This window comes from Ahaetulla prasina, chromosome 7 (assembly GCF_028640845.1).
Source record: "Ahaetulla prasina isolate Xishuangbanna chromosome 7, ASM2864084v1, whole genome shotgun sequence".
Classification (NCBI taxonomy): Eukaryota; Metazoa; Chordata; class Lepidosauria; order Squamata; family Colubridae; genus Ahaetulla; species Ahaetulla prasina.
Genome location: NC_080545.1, coordinates 2,065,038 through 2,082,893, shown reverse-complemented (window position 1 = coordinate 2,082,893; position 17,856 = coordinate 2,065,038). Strand labels below are relative to the sequence as shown.

The window sequence follows — 17,856 nt, the reverse complement described above, 5'->3', positions numbered from 1 at the left end:
CAAAAAATACAGTTAAATCTCCAAAATAATATCTGTCTGTTTTTCTCTTTGTCTGTCTGTCTGTCTATCATCCTTCTCTCTCTCTCTCATCTATATACTGTATCTACCCTTCCTTCCTTCCTTCCTTCCTTCCTTCCTTCCTTCCTTCCTTCCTTCCTTCCTTCCTTCCATCCTTCCTTCCTCCCATCCATCCATCCATCCATCCATCCTTCCATCCATCCATCCATCCATCCTTCCATCCATCCATCCATCCATCCATCCATCTATCCACCCTTCCTTCCTTCCTTCCTTCCTTCCTTCCTTCCTTCCTTCCTTCCTTCCTTCCTTCCATCCATCTATCCATCCATCCATCTATCCACCCTTCCTTCCTTCCTCCCTCCCATCCATCCATTCATCCTTCCATCCATCCATCCTTTCTTTCTTCCTTCCATCCATCCTTCCTTCCTTCCTTCCATCCATCCATCCATCCATCCATCCATCCATCCTTCCATCCATCCATCCATCCATCCATCCATCCATCCATCCATCCATCCATCCATCCATCCATCCATCCATCCATCCATCCATCCATCCATCTATCTATCTATCTATCTATCTATCTATCTATCTATCTATCTATCTATCTATCTATCTATCTCTCCTATTTGGAAAATAGGCTAAGGGGTTCATCCAAAGCAACAGAGGGCAAGACAAGAAGCAATGGATGGAAACTAACGAAGGAGAGAAGCAACCTAGAGGTAAGGAGAAATTTCCTAACGGCGAGGACAATTAACCAGTGGAACAGCCTGCCTCCAGAAGTTGTGGGTGCTTCATCACTGGAGGTTTCTAAGAAGCCCCTTATCTGGAATGGTGTGGGGTCTCCTGCTTGAGCAGGGGGGTTAGACTAGAAGACCTCCAAGGTCCCTTCCAACTCTGTTAATCTGTTACCTGTTCTATTAGGAGCCGCAGTGGTAAAGTGGTTAGGATGCAGCATTGCAGGCTAATTTCAGCTCACTGGCAGCTGTTTGATCCTGATCGGCTCAAGGTTGGCTCAGCCGTCCATCCTTCTGAGGTTGGTATTGTCCCAGATTGTTGAGGACAATGTGCTGACTCTGAAAACCGAGTGCGCTATAAAGCTCTATGAAGTGGTACATAAATGCTATTGCATTTATAATTCCATTACCCATCCGTCTGTCCCCCCACCCCACCCCCAAAAAATCCTGTTTTCTAATGCTTCCTGATCAGGTTTTCCTAAGAGAAGAACGGGTGACCTTCACCCACAATTTAAAGGCAACCTTGTGTTGAGGAATGTCAGTCATGCTGCCTTGGTTGGATCCGATCATTCCCCCTCCTCCCCCATTTAAAAGAAGAACCAGCTGATCCAAGACACCGCATTTATGTCAAAAGAAAACCGATGGAGTTTCCCCAGGAAGCTGAGATGGACGGCCAAGAGAAAGGATCTCAGTTCAGAAACACACATGACTAGTTCGAAGGTGGCTTGAGATTTTACGCTGCTTCTTCTCCCTTTCTCTCTCCCCTGTTCCTGATTAAAAGAATCAGAAATACATCATTCACTTCCCTTGTCTCGATACACAATGCAAAGAAAATGCCGCGGACTCCTTTTCCGGATCTCAGCTTCCTGTTATTCAGGTGGATATCCTAGTATTTAGAAAGATAAGAGCCCCTCCCCACCTCAAGACACCAAGCCGGGGGCTTAATCATTTGCAGCTTGCTTTCCCAGGGTGGGGGTGGGGGTGATTAAGTAGGTCACGGCTGTAAAGGAAAGCACACAACAACACACTCAAGTCGTAGGAAAACCCGAAGCCCTCAAACTGTTTGCAGCTGTTGGAGAAGGTGGCTTCAAAATGCAAACCCCCCACCCCCCACCCGCTCAGGAGATCCGCCACGGCTGTGACCTGGAAACATCTGGATGACCTCAGATTGCAACAAAGAGAGCCCAAAAAACCGCCAGGGATGCCCTCATGAGGTGGTGAATATTTTTGCAACTAGTTCTGATAGTCCTAACCTTCCAAGGGCGCACGCACGGAAACATCTGCCCAAGCCCTATAAAAGGAAGTTTGAGAGAAGGAGGAAGATGGGCTATCAATTACCTCTTGGTTTCCAGGCAGAGAGATTCAGGAAGAGGCGATGCTTTGCAGGAGCTGCGATATCCTTGTAAAAACTTCAACCCTTCAGAGAATTCTTGGTCTCCTTGTGTTCTTACAGCAACCAATGGCAGCTGCTGGGGGCAGGAAGGGTGAGTGATGTCACAGGAAGAGCTGAGGTCAACGTGGGGGCTTGTAGAGTCTTCTTCCAAGAATTGAAAGATGGAATGAGAGTAGAGATCCCCTGGGGACCAAAACATTCTCTTTCCGCTCTCTGCCAACCATGAATGAAAGCCTGAAATGGTGCTGCAAATGTTTTATCAGATCCACGTCATGTTATAAAAATTAAATAATAATTATTATTATTATTATTATTATTATTATTATTATTATTATTATTATTATTATTATTATTATTATTATTATTATTATTATTTTTAAGCAGCTTTGCAGGCGGGACAAAGGATGCAAATAGGAGGCCTTTGTGTCTTTATGAAGACTTCTTCAACTTTGATTTCCATCCTTGGGTTTGAAAAACCAGTTAGTGCGATCTCAGAGTGATGATGGCAAGGCCCAACGGTCAGCAGCCATTGAAACCAACCGTGCAAGTAGAGCCTAGGTGAAACTTGGCTTAATGCCAGTAACTGCGGGAGGGAATCTACTGGGCAACCACTTAAATGTGAGCCAACCGTCTCCAGCAGCAGCCAAAAAAAAAGCCAATGCAATCCTGGGTTGCATCAATAGAGGCATAGAATCAAGATCACGTGAAGTTCTTGTACCAATTTACAAAGCCTTAGTAAGACCACACTTGGAATACTGCACCAGTTCTGGTCACCATAATACAAAAAAAAAAAAAGATGTTAAGACTTTGGAAAGAGTGCAGAGAAGAGCAACTAGGATGATTGGGGGCTGGAGGCTAAAATGTACGAAGAACGGTTACAGAAATTGGGTAGGAAAGTAAGGACTAGGGGGAAGATGATAGGAGTATTCCAGTATTTGAGGGGTTCCTACAAAGATGAGGGGGTCAAATTGTTTTCCAAAGCACCAATAGGCAAGACCAGAAACAAGGAGAGAGTCAACCTAGAACTAAGGAGAAATTATCTAATGGTGAGGGCAATTAACTAATGGAACAACTTGCCTTCAGAAGTTGTGGGTGCTCCATTACTGAAGGCTTTCAAAAAGAAACCAGACAATCATTTGTCTGAAATGATATAGGGTGTCTTGCTTGAGTAGGGAGTTGGACTAGAAGATCTCCAAGGTCCCTTCCAACTTTTATTATTCTATGTTGGAAGGCAGGAAGGAAGGAAGGAAGGAAGGGAGGGAGGGAGGGAGGGAGGGAGGGAGGGAGGGTTCCATAATGGATCAAAGATACTGGTGCAGGCTTTCACTACTGGTATCTGTTGGGCATTTTTGGGCTTCAGAGTTTAGTGCTTATGATCTAAATAACAGATCAAAGATACATTGGCTTTGCTAAAGTTTTATATTTGGGCGATCTGAAGAATTTACAGCATATATTTCAAAGGAATGGATATTACGTTACAATATTAACATTCAGCTCCTGTTTTTCACAAGTCTCAGCCTTCATTCCATGAGCCTTCATGTTTGATGGAGCACAGCAATGTGCTTCAGGCAGACTTATAATCATTTGCAGAATTTGGCATCCATTTTATCTTTGGCGAGACTTATTCAATATTGATCCCAGAGGGCTTCCCAGTCCAAATCCATCAGGGTTACCGTAGCTGGGATAAATGACATATAATGTTGGTTCCTCTAAAGGCACAAAGACTCCCATTAAGTTCAGAGTTTAACGTTACGTGAGCCTATCGCTGTTTACGGAAGGCAGAAACCTGGTCAGTTGAGATCTCTTGGGAATGTCGGGTTTTACATAAGTAAGTGACTTCATCTAATGGCAACTTCAAGGGAGCAAAATAGGAAAATTCTTCCGCCCCCAAGTTGGAAAGTAGTTTTATGACGGCTGGCTGGGACAATTGTCATGGGAAAAAAATATTTTGCCTTTTTGGTATCCACATCGAACTGGTTCATTTGAGGACAGCCGATTGCAGACAATGAACTTTTCCTTATGAAACGTATTTGTTGGTAGCGATAGACAAATGAAACGCTAATGGGTGCATGTAACAGTTCCCGAGGAACGATCCGTGAAATTGTGAATTTCATCAATAATCCATCCCTTAGATTTACAGGGGAATAAATGCTCCTGGGGCCTTCCTTTCTCTACTACGTATCTGGGAGCTACAAACAACATTTTTTCCTGCTTACCACAAAACATGCCTGTGGCTGAATTGTTTCAGTTCATATTTGGATGATAGGTAGGTGGATGGATGGATGGATGGATGGATGGATGGATGGATGGATGGATAGATAGATAGATATAGATAGATGAGAGAGAGGAGAGAGAGATGGAGGGAGGGAGGGAGAGAGACTATATATTCCAGACTCTCTTTTCTCCTGTCTGTCTGTCTGTCTTAAGTAGGGTTTGGACTAGAAGACCTCCAAGGTCCCTTCAACTCTATTATTCTGTTCTATTAGTATGTATATTATCTATCTTCTCTCCATTCATCCATCTATCCATCCATCCATGTACTTTTACTTTATTATCTATCTACCATCTGTCTGTCTTTCTCTCTGTCTAGCTACCTACCTAACTACTGACCTGCCTATCTATCTGTCTATCTCTGCCTCATCCATCTATCCATCCATCCATCCATCCATCCATCCATCCACCTATCATCTCACCATCCATCTATCATCCATCCATCCATCTATCCATCTATCCATCCATCCATCCATCCATCCATCCATCCATCCATCCATCCATCCACCTATCATCTCACCATCCATCTATCATCCATCCATCCATCCATCCATCCATCCATCCATCCACCTATCATCTCACCATCCATCTATCATCCATCCATCCATCCATCCATCCATCCATCCATCCATCCACCTATCCCCCATCCATCCATCCATCCATCCATGACAAAGACTACAAACCAGAACATTTTGCTTCTCTATGCTTAATTTTTTGGGGTGTGCTTTCTTCTGTGGAGGATTGTCCACCCAACATCCATCTATCTATCTATCTATCTATCTATCTATCTATCTATCTATCTATCTATCTATCTATCTATCTATCTATCTATCTATCTATCTATCTATCTATATCAAAGGCAAAATACTCATTCCACCTTCTTTTATTTTACATCTTGTTTTTATGAATGGAGAACTAGTAACATCTCAAAATGAAGAACTGGTCTTCAGCTCCCCAACTGCCTGAGATCCTCCAGGATTAGAAGATTCCAAAGTTTTGTCTCGGGAAATCGGATGTTCAGCTTCCTTCTCTGTGACCTGCGTTCCTCTTCCCTAGAGAAACCCGTTTCAGATGGCATCTCTGCCTCTCAAATTTCCAGATGTGCGGCCAACGCAAAAGCGGCTATAGACCCAGGCGATCTAAGCAAACGGGTGATTATCTAAGAAAGAACATTTGTGTAATGATATTTTTATGAAGGCTATTATCCGCCCTGGCTCTTTGTGGTTAGAATTATGTATAATAAAAGTTATATGCAGTTTTATACATCTGGGTTTTAGCTACGCTTCTTTGATTTTTCCATATTTTGTGTTATAATTTGATCGTAGCCTCGGTTTTAATCTCTTAGTGGGTTGGCTTCCCAGAATGGTTTTAGGCTGCTCAGAAGACTTGTGTCCTAGCTGTGAGACACACACACACACACACACACACACACTCATGTTTGAGTGCTGGTCGCTGCCTGCTCAGGGTCCAGAATCCCTCTATCTATCTATCTATCTGTCTGTCTGTCTGTCTGTCTGTCTGTCTGTCTGTCTGTCTGTCTGTCTGTCATTATCATCTATATCAGGGGTCTCCAACCTTGGTCCCTTTAAGACTTGTGGACTTCAACTCCCAGAGTCCCTCAGCCAGCTTTGCTGGCTGAGGGACTCTGGGAGTTGAAGTCCACAAGTCTTAAAAGGACCAAGGTTGGAGACCCCTGATCTATATCATACAGTATCTCTCTATATTTATTATCTATATCTATCTATCTATCTATCTATCTATCTATCTATCTATCTATCTATCTATCTATCTATCTATCTATCTATTTTTCTTTCTTTCTTTCTTTCTTTCTTTCTTTCTTTCTTTCTTTCTTTCTTTCTAATCTATTTTCTTTCTTTCTTTCTTTCTATCTCTATCTATTTTCTTTCTTTTTTTCTTTCTTTCTGTCTGTCTGTCTGTCTGTCTGTCTGTCTGTCAGTTTTGGAAGGCAATTTTCTTTTTGCTTCTTAACTGCCACATATTTTAGCTGGGGAAGTTGGGAGGGGGTTGTTGTTGGAGTGGTAGAAAGTTAGTCATAACAACATTCCATATTCAAGGACTTTTGCCTGCATCTGATGTAGACTGCCTGAAGATTGTATCCAAATGAGTGTGAAGAGTTGATTTGACAATGTGATGAACTTGTGGGTGTGGGGCAAGGCTGTGAACTGTCAACTGGGTGTGGAAAACCTGGAAGCTTTCAGTTTTGGGTTTTCCCAGCTGTGCCAACATGACACCTCTAATAAATTGGAACTTTGAGGAACCTCAAGTCTCAGAGCTTTATTTCATTGGGGGTCTTCCTTGGAACCCTAGACTCACTCACTCTTTCTTTCTTTCTTTCTTTCTTTCTTTCTTTCTTTCTTTCTTTCTTTCTTTCTTTCTTTCTTTCTTTCACTACCCACTCACAAACAGACCCATTTTGAGGAAGGGGTTTAAAAAGGGGCGGCAAACTTAAAGCCAGCAGGCCCAAAGCCAGGCATGTGGTGTTCAGGGCAGTCAAGAATGTCCCCCTTTGTAAGTGTCCACCAGCTTGCTTGCCTTGACCTTTGCTGTATGAGGGCCTCCAGAAGCTGTTAAATATCTTCTGGTGGCTGTTCCCAGATGTTGTCTCTGCTCAGGGGTGGGAAAATCTGGGAGCCCCAACACATCTAGAAGTTATTCCTTCAAAAAAAAAAAGATTTTTGCTGTAACTGCATCCTGGGAAATTTCAGGAGCGAGAATGCAAATAAATAAATCCTCCAATAAATTAAAGATAAGAAAAGAAGCAGGCTACCATGGAGAGAATCTCCCTTGGGCTTTGTTTGTGAATCAGACACTCTCCGTTCCAGCGACTAGGAGAGGAAAAAAGAGCTTTTCAGAAGAAATGGTGCAATTACGACACTTTTTTATGGCCAGTTGTCTCTTTCTTGTTAGATATTTCATTAGTGGAATGGGTCGCCACCCCTCACTGTGGGTCAAATATTTTTTTTTTGTTTCTCAAAGATTTCTTCGCTCTTATTTTCATAACAGCAAAGGTGCACTTAAGGGTGTTTGTTTCCTTCAGGTTTTGGGGAGACTTATCAATGGACAGAAGAGAAAAATCTGTCCTGGGAATTGGGACTGGATCAGGCTGTTTTTAATGAGACCCATCCTTCGCTCTTTTTTTTTTTCCAAGGAACTCACGGAACAAAACCGTTGCAACAGAGGAAATGAGATTCCTGCATCAAATCCACATTTGTTGGAAACTGGGGAGGGGGAATAGGGGGGATAGGTTTGTGCAGAAGCAGGCAAACGTTCCCTGAAGACTTTTTCTATGATCTAGTGAGAACCTACAAAAATTGCCCTTGTAAGTTGCTTGAGGCCTGCTGGGTTGGCATCTATTCTTTACTCCCTTCTGTAGAAGCTCTACTATCTTAGTTAGGAGTAATCAGTAATAGAAAAGATGTATTGTGTTCATACTGCCTCCCAGAAGTTAATTCTCTAGAGCAGCGGTTCTCAACCTGTGGATCGGGACCCCGTTGGGGGTCGAATGACGATTTGCCAGGGGTCACCTAAGACCATCACCTAAGACCATCGGAAATATGGGAAGTATACTTGCGAGTCGAAGAATCGCGCTCCAATGGTTGACTCCACAAGCCAGCTGCAGGCTCTTCAAATCGCTAGCTGAATTCGGCTTCAGGCGTGATGAATTAAAAAAGAGAGAAATCTTTGCTCTGATGTCTCCCTCTCAAGCCAGCTGCAATCACTCCCAACCGCTAGCCTAATCCGGCTTCAGGCGCGATAAACTTAATAGGGGAGGAGTCTCCGTTTTAATGCCTCCGTCCTCAAGGCAATCGCAAGCAGTTCAGATCGCTAGCCAATACGGCTTCAGGCGCAATAAATTCAAAATGAAAATAATATTACGGTTGGGGTGGCCACATCATGGGGAATTGTATTAAAGGGGTCGCCACATCGTGGGGAATTGTATTAAAGGGGTCGCAGCACTATAAAGGTTGAGAACCACTGCTCTAGAGACCTGTCTTCTAGGTCAGGGCTCTCCAACCTTGGTGCCTTTAAGACTTGTGGACTTCAACTCCCTGAGTTCCTCAGCCAGCTTTGCTGGCTGAGGGACTCTGGGAGTTGAAGTCCACAAGTCTTAAAGGGACCAAGGTTTGAGAGCCTTGTTCTAGGTAACTCTCAGAACGGGTGCTTCACCTTTAAAGATAATGGCAGAGGTTGAATGAAAAGAAGGACTACGGTTGACATGATAGCAGTCTTCCAATATGTGAGGGGCTGCCCCAAAGAAGAGGGAGTCGAGCTAGTCTCCAAAGCACCTGAAGGCAAGAGAAGAAGCAATGGGTGGAAACTAATCAAGGAGAGAAGCAACCTAGAACTAAGGAGAAATTTCTTGCTAGCGAGAACAATGAATCAGTGGAACGACTTGCCACCAGAAGTTGTGGGTGCTCCAACACTGGAGGCTTTTAAGAAGAGACTGGACTTTTCTCTATCATCTGAAATGGTGGAAGGTCTCCTGCTTAAGCAGGGAGTTGGACAGAAGGCCTCCAAGGACCTTTCCAACTGTGTTATTCTGTTATAATCATTATATCTGCTTTAGTAGTGGGTTCCACTTAGCTTCGGTACTGGTTCCGAACCGGGAACACACTCACTTTGCTCACACACGGCACTTCTGCGCATGCGCAGAGCATCAGTGATGACATCTGGGCGGGTGGGCGGAGCCTCCTGCTGCCGCCACTACTGGTTCACCCAAACCAGGGCGAACCGGTAGAAACCCATCTCTGATCTCCTTCCTTCTTCACTAAGAATCTTTTCTGCAGGGTCAGAGAAAGAAAACACGAGTGAGATGCCACTGCAAAAACAATTGTGGGCCAGTGGCTGGGATCTCTCTTGGTGCTGAAGACAAGGTGAAGCCCTGGTTTGTTTGTTTTGGCTTATTAAATTTATATGCCACCCACCGTTTGCCTCCCACCAACCTGTGCGCTCTCACAGAGACGGACTCCTTAGGGTGCCGTCAGCCAAGCAATGTCGGCTGGCGGCCCCCAGGGGAAGGGCCTTCTCTGTGGGGGCTCCTACCCTATGGAACAAGCTTCCCCCTGTACTTCGCCAACTTCCGGACCTTCGGACCTTTCGCTGCGAGCTTAAGACCTATTTATTTATCTGTGCGGGACTGGCATAGAATTTTAGTTGTTTTAGGGTTTTAAATTTTTAAATTAAGTTTTGGGATTTTAAAAATATTTTTAGATTGGGCTAATTTAAATAAGTTTTTTAATTATATTTTATTCTGTATGTATTTGATTATTGTTTTTATTTTGCCTGTTCACTGCCCTGAGTCCTTCGGGAGAAGGGCGGTATAAAAATTAAAATATTATTATTATTATTATTATCTCACTGACAAGGGGACTCGGAGCAGTCAGGTTAGTGTGCTGAATTGAAGTTTAGGTGAATACAGTGCAAGGGTTCTGCTTCCCAGTCCAGAATTTTTCCAGGCTCTACTTCTTAATCAGTGTTGTGACCCAGGCCCAAGTAGGTCGTAGGAAACTCAGTCCGTGAAAAAACAAACAAACTTTATTCGAACAGCTGAGAATTACTTCATTCCCAGCGTAGTTCAACTAAACTAAAGCAAATTCCTCCCAACACAAATTCCTCAGTCCTATCAACAACCTTGGTCTAATTAGGCAAACTGCCAAAGGCCTTTCTTGGCAAACGTTCAGAAGATACCGATACAAAATAAATGCAACAAGATGAAGCTATCAACGTTGTTTTCTGGCAAAGCCCAAATGCCGTTGCTGGTCTTTTAAGCCTTATGGGAGGGGCCAATCATCTCTTGGCCTTACTCCCGAGTCGTCCTCTCTGCTTGAGCTGCTCTTGCCTTCTGGCAGCTTTTCTCATGCATGCATTAGGAACAGGCTCCTCCTGTTCCTCTGCCTCACTACTGTCAGGCTCTGGAGGCTCTGGAGTCCGCACCTCACTCCCCGATGGCCCTGGCCCCACCTCAGCCTCTGACACAGAGCCCTCATCCGGGCCTTCTCCAGCCTCCAGGACTGGCCCATGTTCTTCCTCAGCCTCACTGCTGTCTGACTCCGTTGTCAGCTCTGCAGGCTACTGGCGGACTACAACAATCAATTGCTTCCACAGTGAACCAGCCCTTTGCATCATCCCATTCCTTAAACCATGATTTCCAGCTCGTTTGAGCTGTGATACTGCAGAAGGCTCCTGCCTATTCCTTGAACAGGAAAGGGGACCAACAAGCAAGCACTGGAGCACATAACATCAGATATGTCACTGGAAGGCAAAACCACAAAACTGCCTCTCACTTGTCTTGGCCATGTCATGTGGGGGGAATTCACTGGAGAAAGTAATGATTTTGGGAAGAGTTAGCCGTGAAAGGAAACCAGGCCACAAAAGAACACGGTGGCTGGACACCATCAAAGCTGACACCAACCAGAGCATTGAAGAACTCAAAGAAGCAGTGAAAGATTGGAAGATGTCGAGAGACCTGGCACATAGAATCGCCAAGAGTTGAACATGATTGAATGGATAACAACCACCTCCTCCTTCTCTTCCTCCTCCTCTTCCTCCTCCTCCTCCTCCTCCTCATCATCATCATCATCAACACTACCAAAGAACAACTCAAAGAAGCAGTGCAAGAGCAGAAGATGTGGAGACTTGGCCCATAGAATTGCCAAGAGTTGGATGCAACTGAATAGGTAACTACCTCCTCCTCCTCCTCATCATCATCATCATCCACATCATCACCAAAGAACAATTCAAAGAAGCAACCCAAGGTCAGAAGATGTGGAGAGACCTGGCCCATAGAATCACCAAGAGCTGGATATGACTGAATGGCCATTGTCATCATCATCACCACTACCACCACCATTCCTGGCCACCACCCATGTCATGAATGCTAAGCTGTCCTCCATACATGTTCTAGCATGATTCCTGTTTTTCATCCTTCCAGAGTTCCACCTCTTATCGATCTCTGGGCCTGACACCTGAAACTCCATCCCTGCCCCTGAACGCAACAAACTGCAGCCAACCACCATTAACCCGGATGGCAACTTTAGCCCATCTTCATCAGCCCTCATTAGCATATAACCATGGCCAGAAAAATCATGATTCTCTGATTGTCTGCAAGGCTTCAGGGCGGCATGCCACTCGGTCGAGACACAATTGCGGCCGATCCCAAAGCATTTGAAGATCTACCACACCTCCATCCTTTGGATGGGTTCCATGCCAAGATAGGTTCTGCTAAGCACGACGGATAATTTCTGCTTACCTTTTCCGTGCTTGGTCTTCTCAGAGATCCGTACGGCAGTTTGAGAAGGAGTTTCACGCGCCCATTGAGAGTCACAACTGCCTGCATCGCCGTAGCAGAGTGCAAAACAACATGCGTGTGTGCATATCTGTGCCCATGAATTCTTAGATCCCCGAGGTTTTCTTCTGGAATGACTTACACAGTTCCCGGTTCCCAATTATCAAGTCATTCAGCAATCGTTTTGTTGTATGTTTTTTTTTTAAAAAAAAAGCAAACTCCAGACAATGCATCAAGTTGGCTTGGTTTGAAACAAAGGAAATAACAAGGAAGCTGTTTTTTCCCCCCAAGGGTTGTTTCAGGAAGCCTCTCTCTACATCTGGTGGCGATTATGCCAAACATAACAGCTTGGCTTTTTGGAGCTGGAGAAGCGAACCAGGTCAGCGGTTTAATTAAAACTGTATTTGATTTCGTGATACGTGTCACTGAGTAGAGACCACCTCCCCTTGTTACTCTTCTCCTCAGTAATCAAATGTGGGCCCCCCCAAACGATAGGTCAGGTCCCACCATCTGGTGTGGAGATTAAGGTTATCCCCGCCCCCACCTCCCCACCCCCGTTCAAATTCTGCTTCCTTCCAGAATTGAAATAATAGAATAGTGTTGAGTCTGCAGCCGAAGGAGTCTTCTGTTAACTCACAAAACACTAGGACCACAATAGATAGAAAATGAACCCAAAAGTGACAGTGCTAATATTCTAGACATCAAATGCATTCTTTTGGAGCAATTCTCTCTCTCTCTCTCTCTGTTTAAAGTTTCTCCTTCTAATTTAAAACATGTTTAATTTCTTCCTCTTCTTCAAATTGAATCCGTGCTGTGCAGAATACTTAGTCCTTCAGTCTCATATGGGCACGTACAAAAGCAGTTTTAAAAACGGGCCTATTGTGGCTCAACAGGCTAATGCAGTCTGTTATTAACACAGCTGCCTGCAATTATAATTACTGCAGGTTCGAGTCCCACCAGGCCCAAGGTTGACTCAGCCTTCCATCCTTTATAAGGTAGGTAAAATGAGGACCCAGATTGTTGGGGGCAATAAGTTGACTTTGTATATAATATACAAATGGATGAAGACTATTGCTTGACATAGTGTAAGCCGCCCTGAGTCTTCGGAGAAGGGTGGGATATAAATTCAAAAAAAAAAACACGCTATATTCTTACAGTGGAGACTAAACTGTACGATGAACAGTTGAAGGAACTGGGTATATCTAGTCTAATGAAGAGAAGGACTAGGAGTGACGTGACAGCCGTCTTCCAATATTTGAGGGGCTGCCCCAAAGAAGAGGGGGTCAACTTATTCTCCGAAGCACCAGAAGGCAGGACAAGAAGCAATGAATGGAAACTGATCAAGGAGAGAAGCAACCTGGAATTAAGGAGAAACTTCCTGACAGTGAGAACAATCAACCAGTGGAACTCCTTGCCTCCAGAAGTTGTGGCTGCTCCAACTCTTGACGTTTCCAAGAAGAGACTGGACAGCTTGGAATTGTATAAGAGCTTCTGTGCAGACAGGGGGTTGGACTAGAAGACCTCTGATGTCCCTTCCAATGTTGTCATTCTATGTTTTATGTTCTAATGTCAACATTTGCCCTATTTCTTATCTTTTTTTCTTAAATCCTTCTCCAATCAGTTTCTATGGTAAAGCCCAGATGTACCAACGTATTAAACCTCAAATTGCATCTGGTTTGATTCCAGTTAGGGACATGATATCTCACTTCCCTAAATGATCATCATCCCAACATATATATTTTATTTTATTTATTTATTTTTTATTTTGTCATATCAGTATATATAGGCATTAACATGAAATGAAATAGCTATACAATATATAAGCATATATATGAGCATAAGTATCTAATAACTATATTAATTGGATACAATCAAAGGGAACATTAGGACAGGAACGGTAGGCACTCTTGTGCTCTTATGCACGCCCCTTACGGACCTCTTAGGAATGGGGTGAGGTCAAAAGTAGACAGTTTTTGGTTGAAGCTTTGGGGATTTTGGGAAGAGACCACAGTCTGGTAGTGCATTCCAGGCATTAACAACTCTGTTACATTCAGATTTCAGATTTCCAAATAAACACATATCCCTGTTCCCCAATGACTGAAAACCTCAAATCACGCTTAATTTTCTGTTGTGAGCTTTTCCTGAGAAGTTAGAGCAAGCCATTTCTCTGAAATAGCGGAACATCTCATTTCAGCCAGAAAACCTAACTTTTCAGAAAGAACTCAGATTTGCAAAGGAAATCTTTTCTGCAATCAAGATTGGAGCGGTTAATATTAAGTTTAAATCTATTGTTTGCTCTTGTATTGTTGCGATTGAAGCTGAAGTAGTCTTCAACAGGAAGCACATTGCAATATTATGAGTTAAGCACAGGTCCTGTCGGAGGCGGCGGAGTTCTAAGTTTTCTAAACCTAGGATTTCAAGTCTGGAGGTATAAGGTATTTTGGTATATTATAAGGTATTTTGGTATATTATAAGGTATAAGGTATTATAAGGTATTATAAGGTATATAGGAGGGTGGGGTTTATTTCTGGGACTTTCTCCATCCCTTTAGTAGCCTGCACTGAAATGCAATTAAACAATGAGTCATATCAATTGGTGTAGTGGTACACCCCCCCAACAAGCAATAAACTGCTGCTTTCTCGCAGTTGTCTTAAAATGTTATAGCTCACTAAAAAAGCCCCTATAACAATTCAGGCAGTAGCAGTAGCTGGCCAGCCAAAGGCTGCCCATCTGTCAGCTGGCAGCTCAGATTAGCTCAGCGAGCAATGTGATCAGACCATTGTCTCGTACAATGCCGTCGTGCTTCAAATGCGCTACAAGAAAATGTGTATTGTATAGATATGTGTTTGTGCGAGGGAAAAACTGAGAAAGGGAATGCACGGTGTATTCTCCCATCTCTTGCCAGCTTCTGAATGTCGGTGACCAGGTTACGTCCTAATTGTAACTGTCTACTGTTTGGAAGGATAGTCTGTGGACAATGCATGGGCTCATGATGTGATCTCTTGGTCTCCAGATGGTTCGGTGGCTGAAAAAGCATGCAAGGAAGAGTCACAAAGCTGATAAACGCTCTGGAGCAGGGGTCTCCAACCTTGGCAACTTGAAGACTTGTGGACTTCAACTCCCAGAGTTCCTCAGCCAGCTTTGCTGGCTGAGGGATTCTGGGAGTTGAAGTCCATAAGTCTTAAAGTTACCAAGGTTGGAGACTCCTGCTCTGGAGGATAAATTGTATGATGAAAGGGTTAAGTATGTTTAGCTTATCAAAGATAAGGACAGGGAGGATATGACAGCAGTCTTCCAGGAGAACCAGCTAAATATGAGCCAACAGTGTGCAGCGGCAGCCAAAAAAACCAGTGCAATCCTAAACTGCATTAACAGAGGGATACGATCAAGATCAAGGGAGGTACTAATACCACTCTATAAAGCCCTAGTAAGACCACACCTAGAGTACTGCATCCAGTTTTGGTCACTGCATTATAAAAAGATGTGGAGACTCTAGAAAGAGTGCAGAGCAGAGCAACCAAGATGATTAGGGGACTAGAGGTTAAAACATAAGAAGAACGGGTGCAGGAACTGGGCCTGGCTAGTCTAGTCAAGAGAAGGACCAGGGGAGACAGGATAGCATCTTCCAATATTTGAGGGGCTGCCACAGAGAGGAAGGAGGGGTCAAGCTATTTTCCAAGGCACCCAAAGGCCAGACAAGGAACGATGGATGGAAAGTGATCAAGGAAAGATTCAACCTGGAAATAAGGAGACATTTTCTGACAGTGAGAACAATCAACCCATGGAACAGAAGTTGCCTTCAGAAGTTGTGGGAGCTTCATCACTGGAGGCTTTCAAGAAGAGACTTTCAGAAATGGCGTAGGGTCTCCTGCTTGAGCAGAGGGTTGGACTAGGTGACCTATAAGGTCCCTTCCAACTCTGTTAATCTAATCTAAGGAACTGAGGTCCCAGAGAAGAGAAGGTGGACTTAGTCTTCAAAGCATCAGAAGGCAGGACAAGAAGTAACAGATGGAAATTGAACAAGGAGAGATTCAACCTGGAGATAAAGAGAAATTTTCTAGAAGTTCACTTCCTGGAGTTGTGGGTGCTCCATCATTGGTGGTTTTCAAGGATAGACTGGACAACCATTTGGCCAAGGTGGCAGAAGGTCTCCTGCCTTAAGCAGGGGGTTGGACTTGAAGACCTCTGAGGCCCCTTCCAGCCTTTTGAGTCTACGATTCTATACCTGCAAAAAGTTGCTTACTCCTGCTGTATTGTTAAACGTTGCCAACATTGTTATAAAACCTGCTTGTACGATTTCTCTCCCCGTCAAGTCAGATACAGCTTTAGCTGGTGTGTATTTGAACCCACTGAGTTCAGTCCACTTTCATATTAGCAGTTAGCATCAAAATGCAGAAGGGAAAAATATTTGTCAAAGCAGGACATGAAAGAGAAAGCACATTCCGTCTGGAGAGGGACATTCTGCAATCTGTTATAGAGGCTAATTTCCAGCAAAGTGGGGGAAGAAAATCATCTTCCATTCATTTTCTGAATGCAGAACAACAGACTTGGAAGGGACCTTGGAGGTCATCTAGTCCAACAACCTGCTCAGGCAGGCAGGAGACCCTCTTATCATTTCAGACAAGTGGCTGTCCAATCTCGTCTTAAAAACCTCCTGTGTTGGAGCACCCACAACTTCTGGTGGCAAGCTGTTCCACTGATTAATTGTTCTCCCTGTCAGGAAATTTCTCCTTAATTCTAGGTTGGATGGATTTCTCTTTAATGATCTTCTACCCATTGCTTCTTCGTCTATCCTGGAGAATAGTCTGACCGCCTCTTCTCTGTGACAGCCCCCCCAACCCCCTCTCCCAAATATTGGAAGTCTGCTTTCATGCCTAATCCTTTCCTTTGTAAGACTAAGTTGTTGCAACCATTATATGCAAGCTTTAATTTTTCAAACAAAAAGCACGGGAGAGAGAGAGAGAGAGAGAGAGAGAGAAAGTGGAAGGGAAAGAGGGAAAAAGAGAGAGAAAGAAAAGAGAGAAAGAGGGAGAAAGGAAGAGAGGGGAGAGAGAGAGAGAGAGAGAGAAAGTGGAAGGGAAAGAGGGAAAAAGAGAGAAAGAAAAGAGAAAGAGGGAGAAAGGAAGAGAGAGAGAGAAAGTGGAAGGGAAAGAGGGAAAAAGAGAGAGAAAGAGGGAGAAAGGAAGAGAGGGAGAGAGAGAGAGAAAGTGGAAGGGAAAGAGGGAAAAAGAGAGAGAAAGAGGGAGAAAGGAAGAGAGGGAGAGAGAGAGAGAGAAAAGAGAGAGAAAGAGAAATTTGGCTGACATTACTGCACTCTCGTTAAAAGGCATTAAAGGAAGAAGGCAACGGCTTGATGTGGGAACTTTGGAATATTAAAGCCATCAGCCCTTCTTCCTGATGACTTCCATATGGGCTCTGCATCGAATGAGCGGCTGTGGGTGAGACAGAAAGAGGAGGAGAAAGGGAAGGAAAAGGAAACCAGAAAAGAGGGAGGGAATCTGAGGTTTATTTAAACATGGGTTGGTTTAGGGTTACACAGCTGGCCTTGAACACGAAGGGAACGATTTATCCAATCTTTTTTTAACAGACAAACACACACACCATGTTTCCCTGAAAATAAGACCAAGTCTTATATTAACTTTTGCTCCAAAAGATGCATTAGGGCTTATTTTTTGGTTAGATCTTATTTTGGGGGAAATGCATTCATCTGGCTGACAATCTTAACTGAGGCTTATTTTGGCGGTAGGGCTTATATTACAAGCATCCTGAAAAATCATGCTAGGACTTATTTTCTGGTTGGGTCTTATTTTCAGGGAAACAAGGTATATATACATATATTCCTTTTGAAAGCAGAGGGAGCAACTCCATTGCCAAGAATGCAGATTGTCCATCACTGCAAGTGGAAAAACAACAATCAATATGGATGAGGGCCACTTCAATAAGGAGAGAGGCCCCTTAGTCTTCCCACCTCCATCTACGTATTTATTTGCACTTATAAGGCTCCTCTCCGTCCAACGGACTGGATCGAGGCCAGGGTAAAGCAAAACGTGGAATTAGCAGGTAATGAGAACAGGGAAAAAAAAAACCTAGGCAAGGGATCCCAAATGCCCAATTAACGTGGGGAGTCTCGCATC

At 43.8% G+C, this 17,856-nt stretch overlaps 1 protein-coding gene across 5 annotated transcripts in view; it reads right to left on the bottom strand.

Moving 5' to 3' along the window:
* Nucleotides 1-17,856, bottom strand: part of FRMD4A (FERM domain containing 4A) — a 342,273-nt gene that overhangs the window by 230,515 nt on the left and 93,902 nt on the right. The window contains exon 1 of one of the 5 annotated variants that reach the window (XM_058191961.1): nt 11,687-11,820. The exons of 3 other annotated variants lie outside the window; for them this stretch is intronic. In XM_058191961.1, coding sequence (XP_058047944.1) covers nt 11,687-11,773 — 87 coding nt within the window. In that variant the 5' untranslated portion in view covers nt 11,774-11,820. Of the gene's footprint in view, nt 1-2,090; nt 2,309-11,686; nt 11,821-17,856 lie in introns of those variants that run through there. One more of the 5 variants, XM_058191967.1, reaches the window with a different exon arrangement.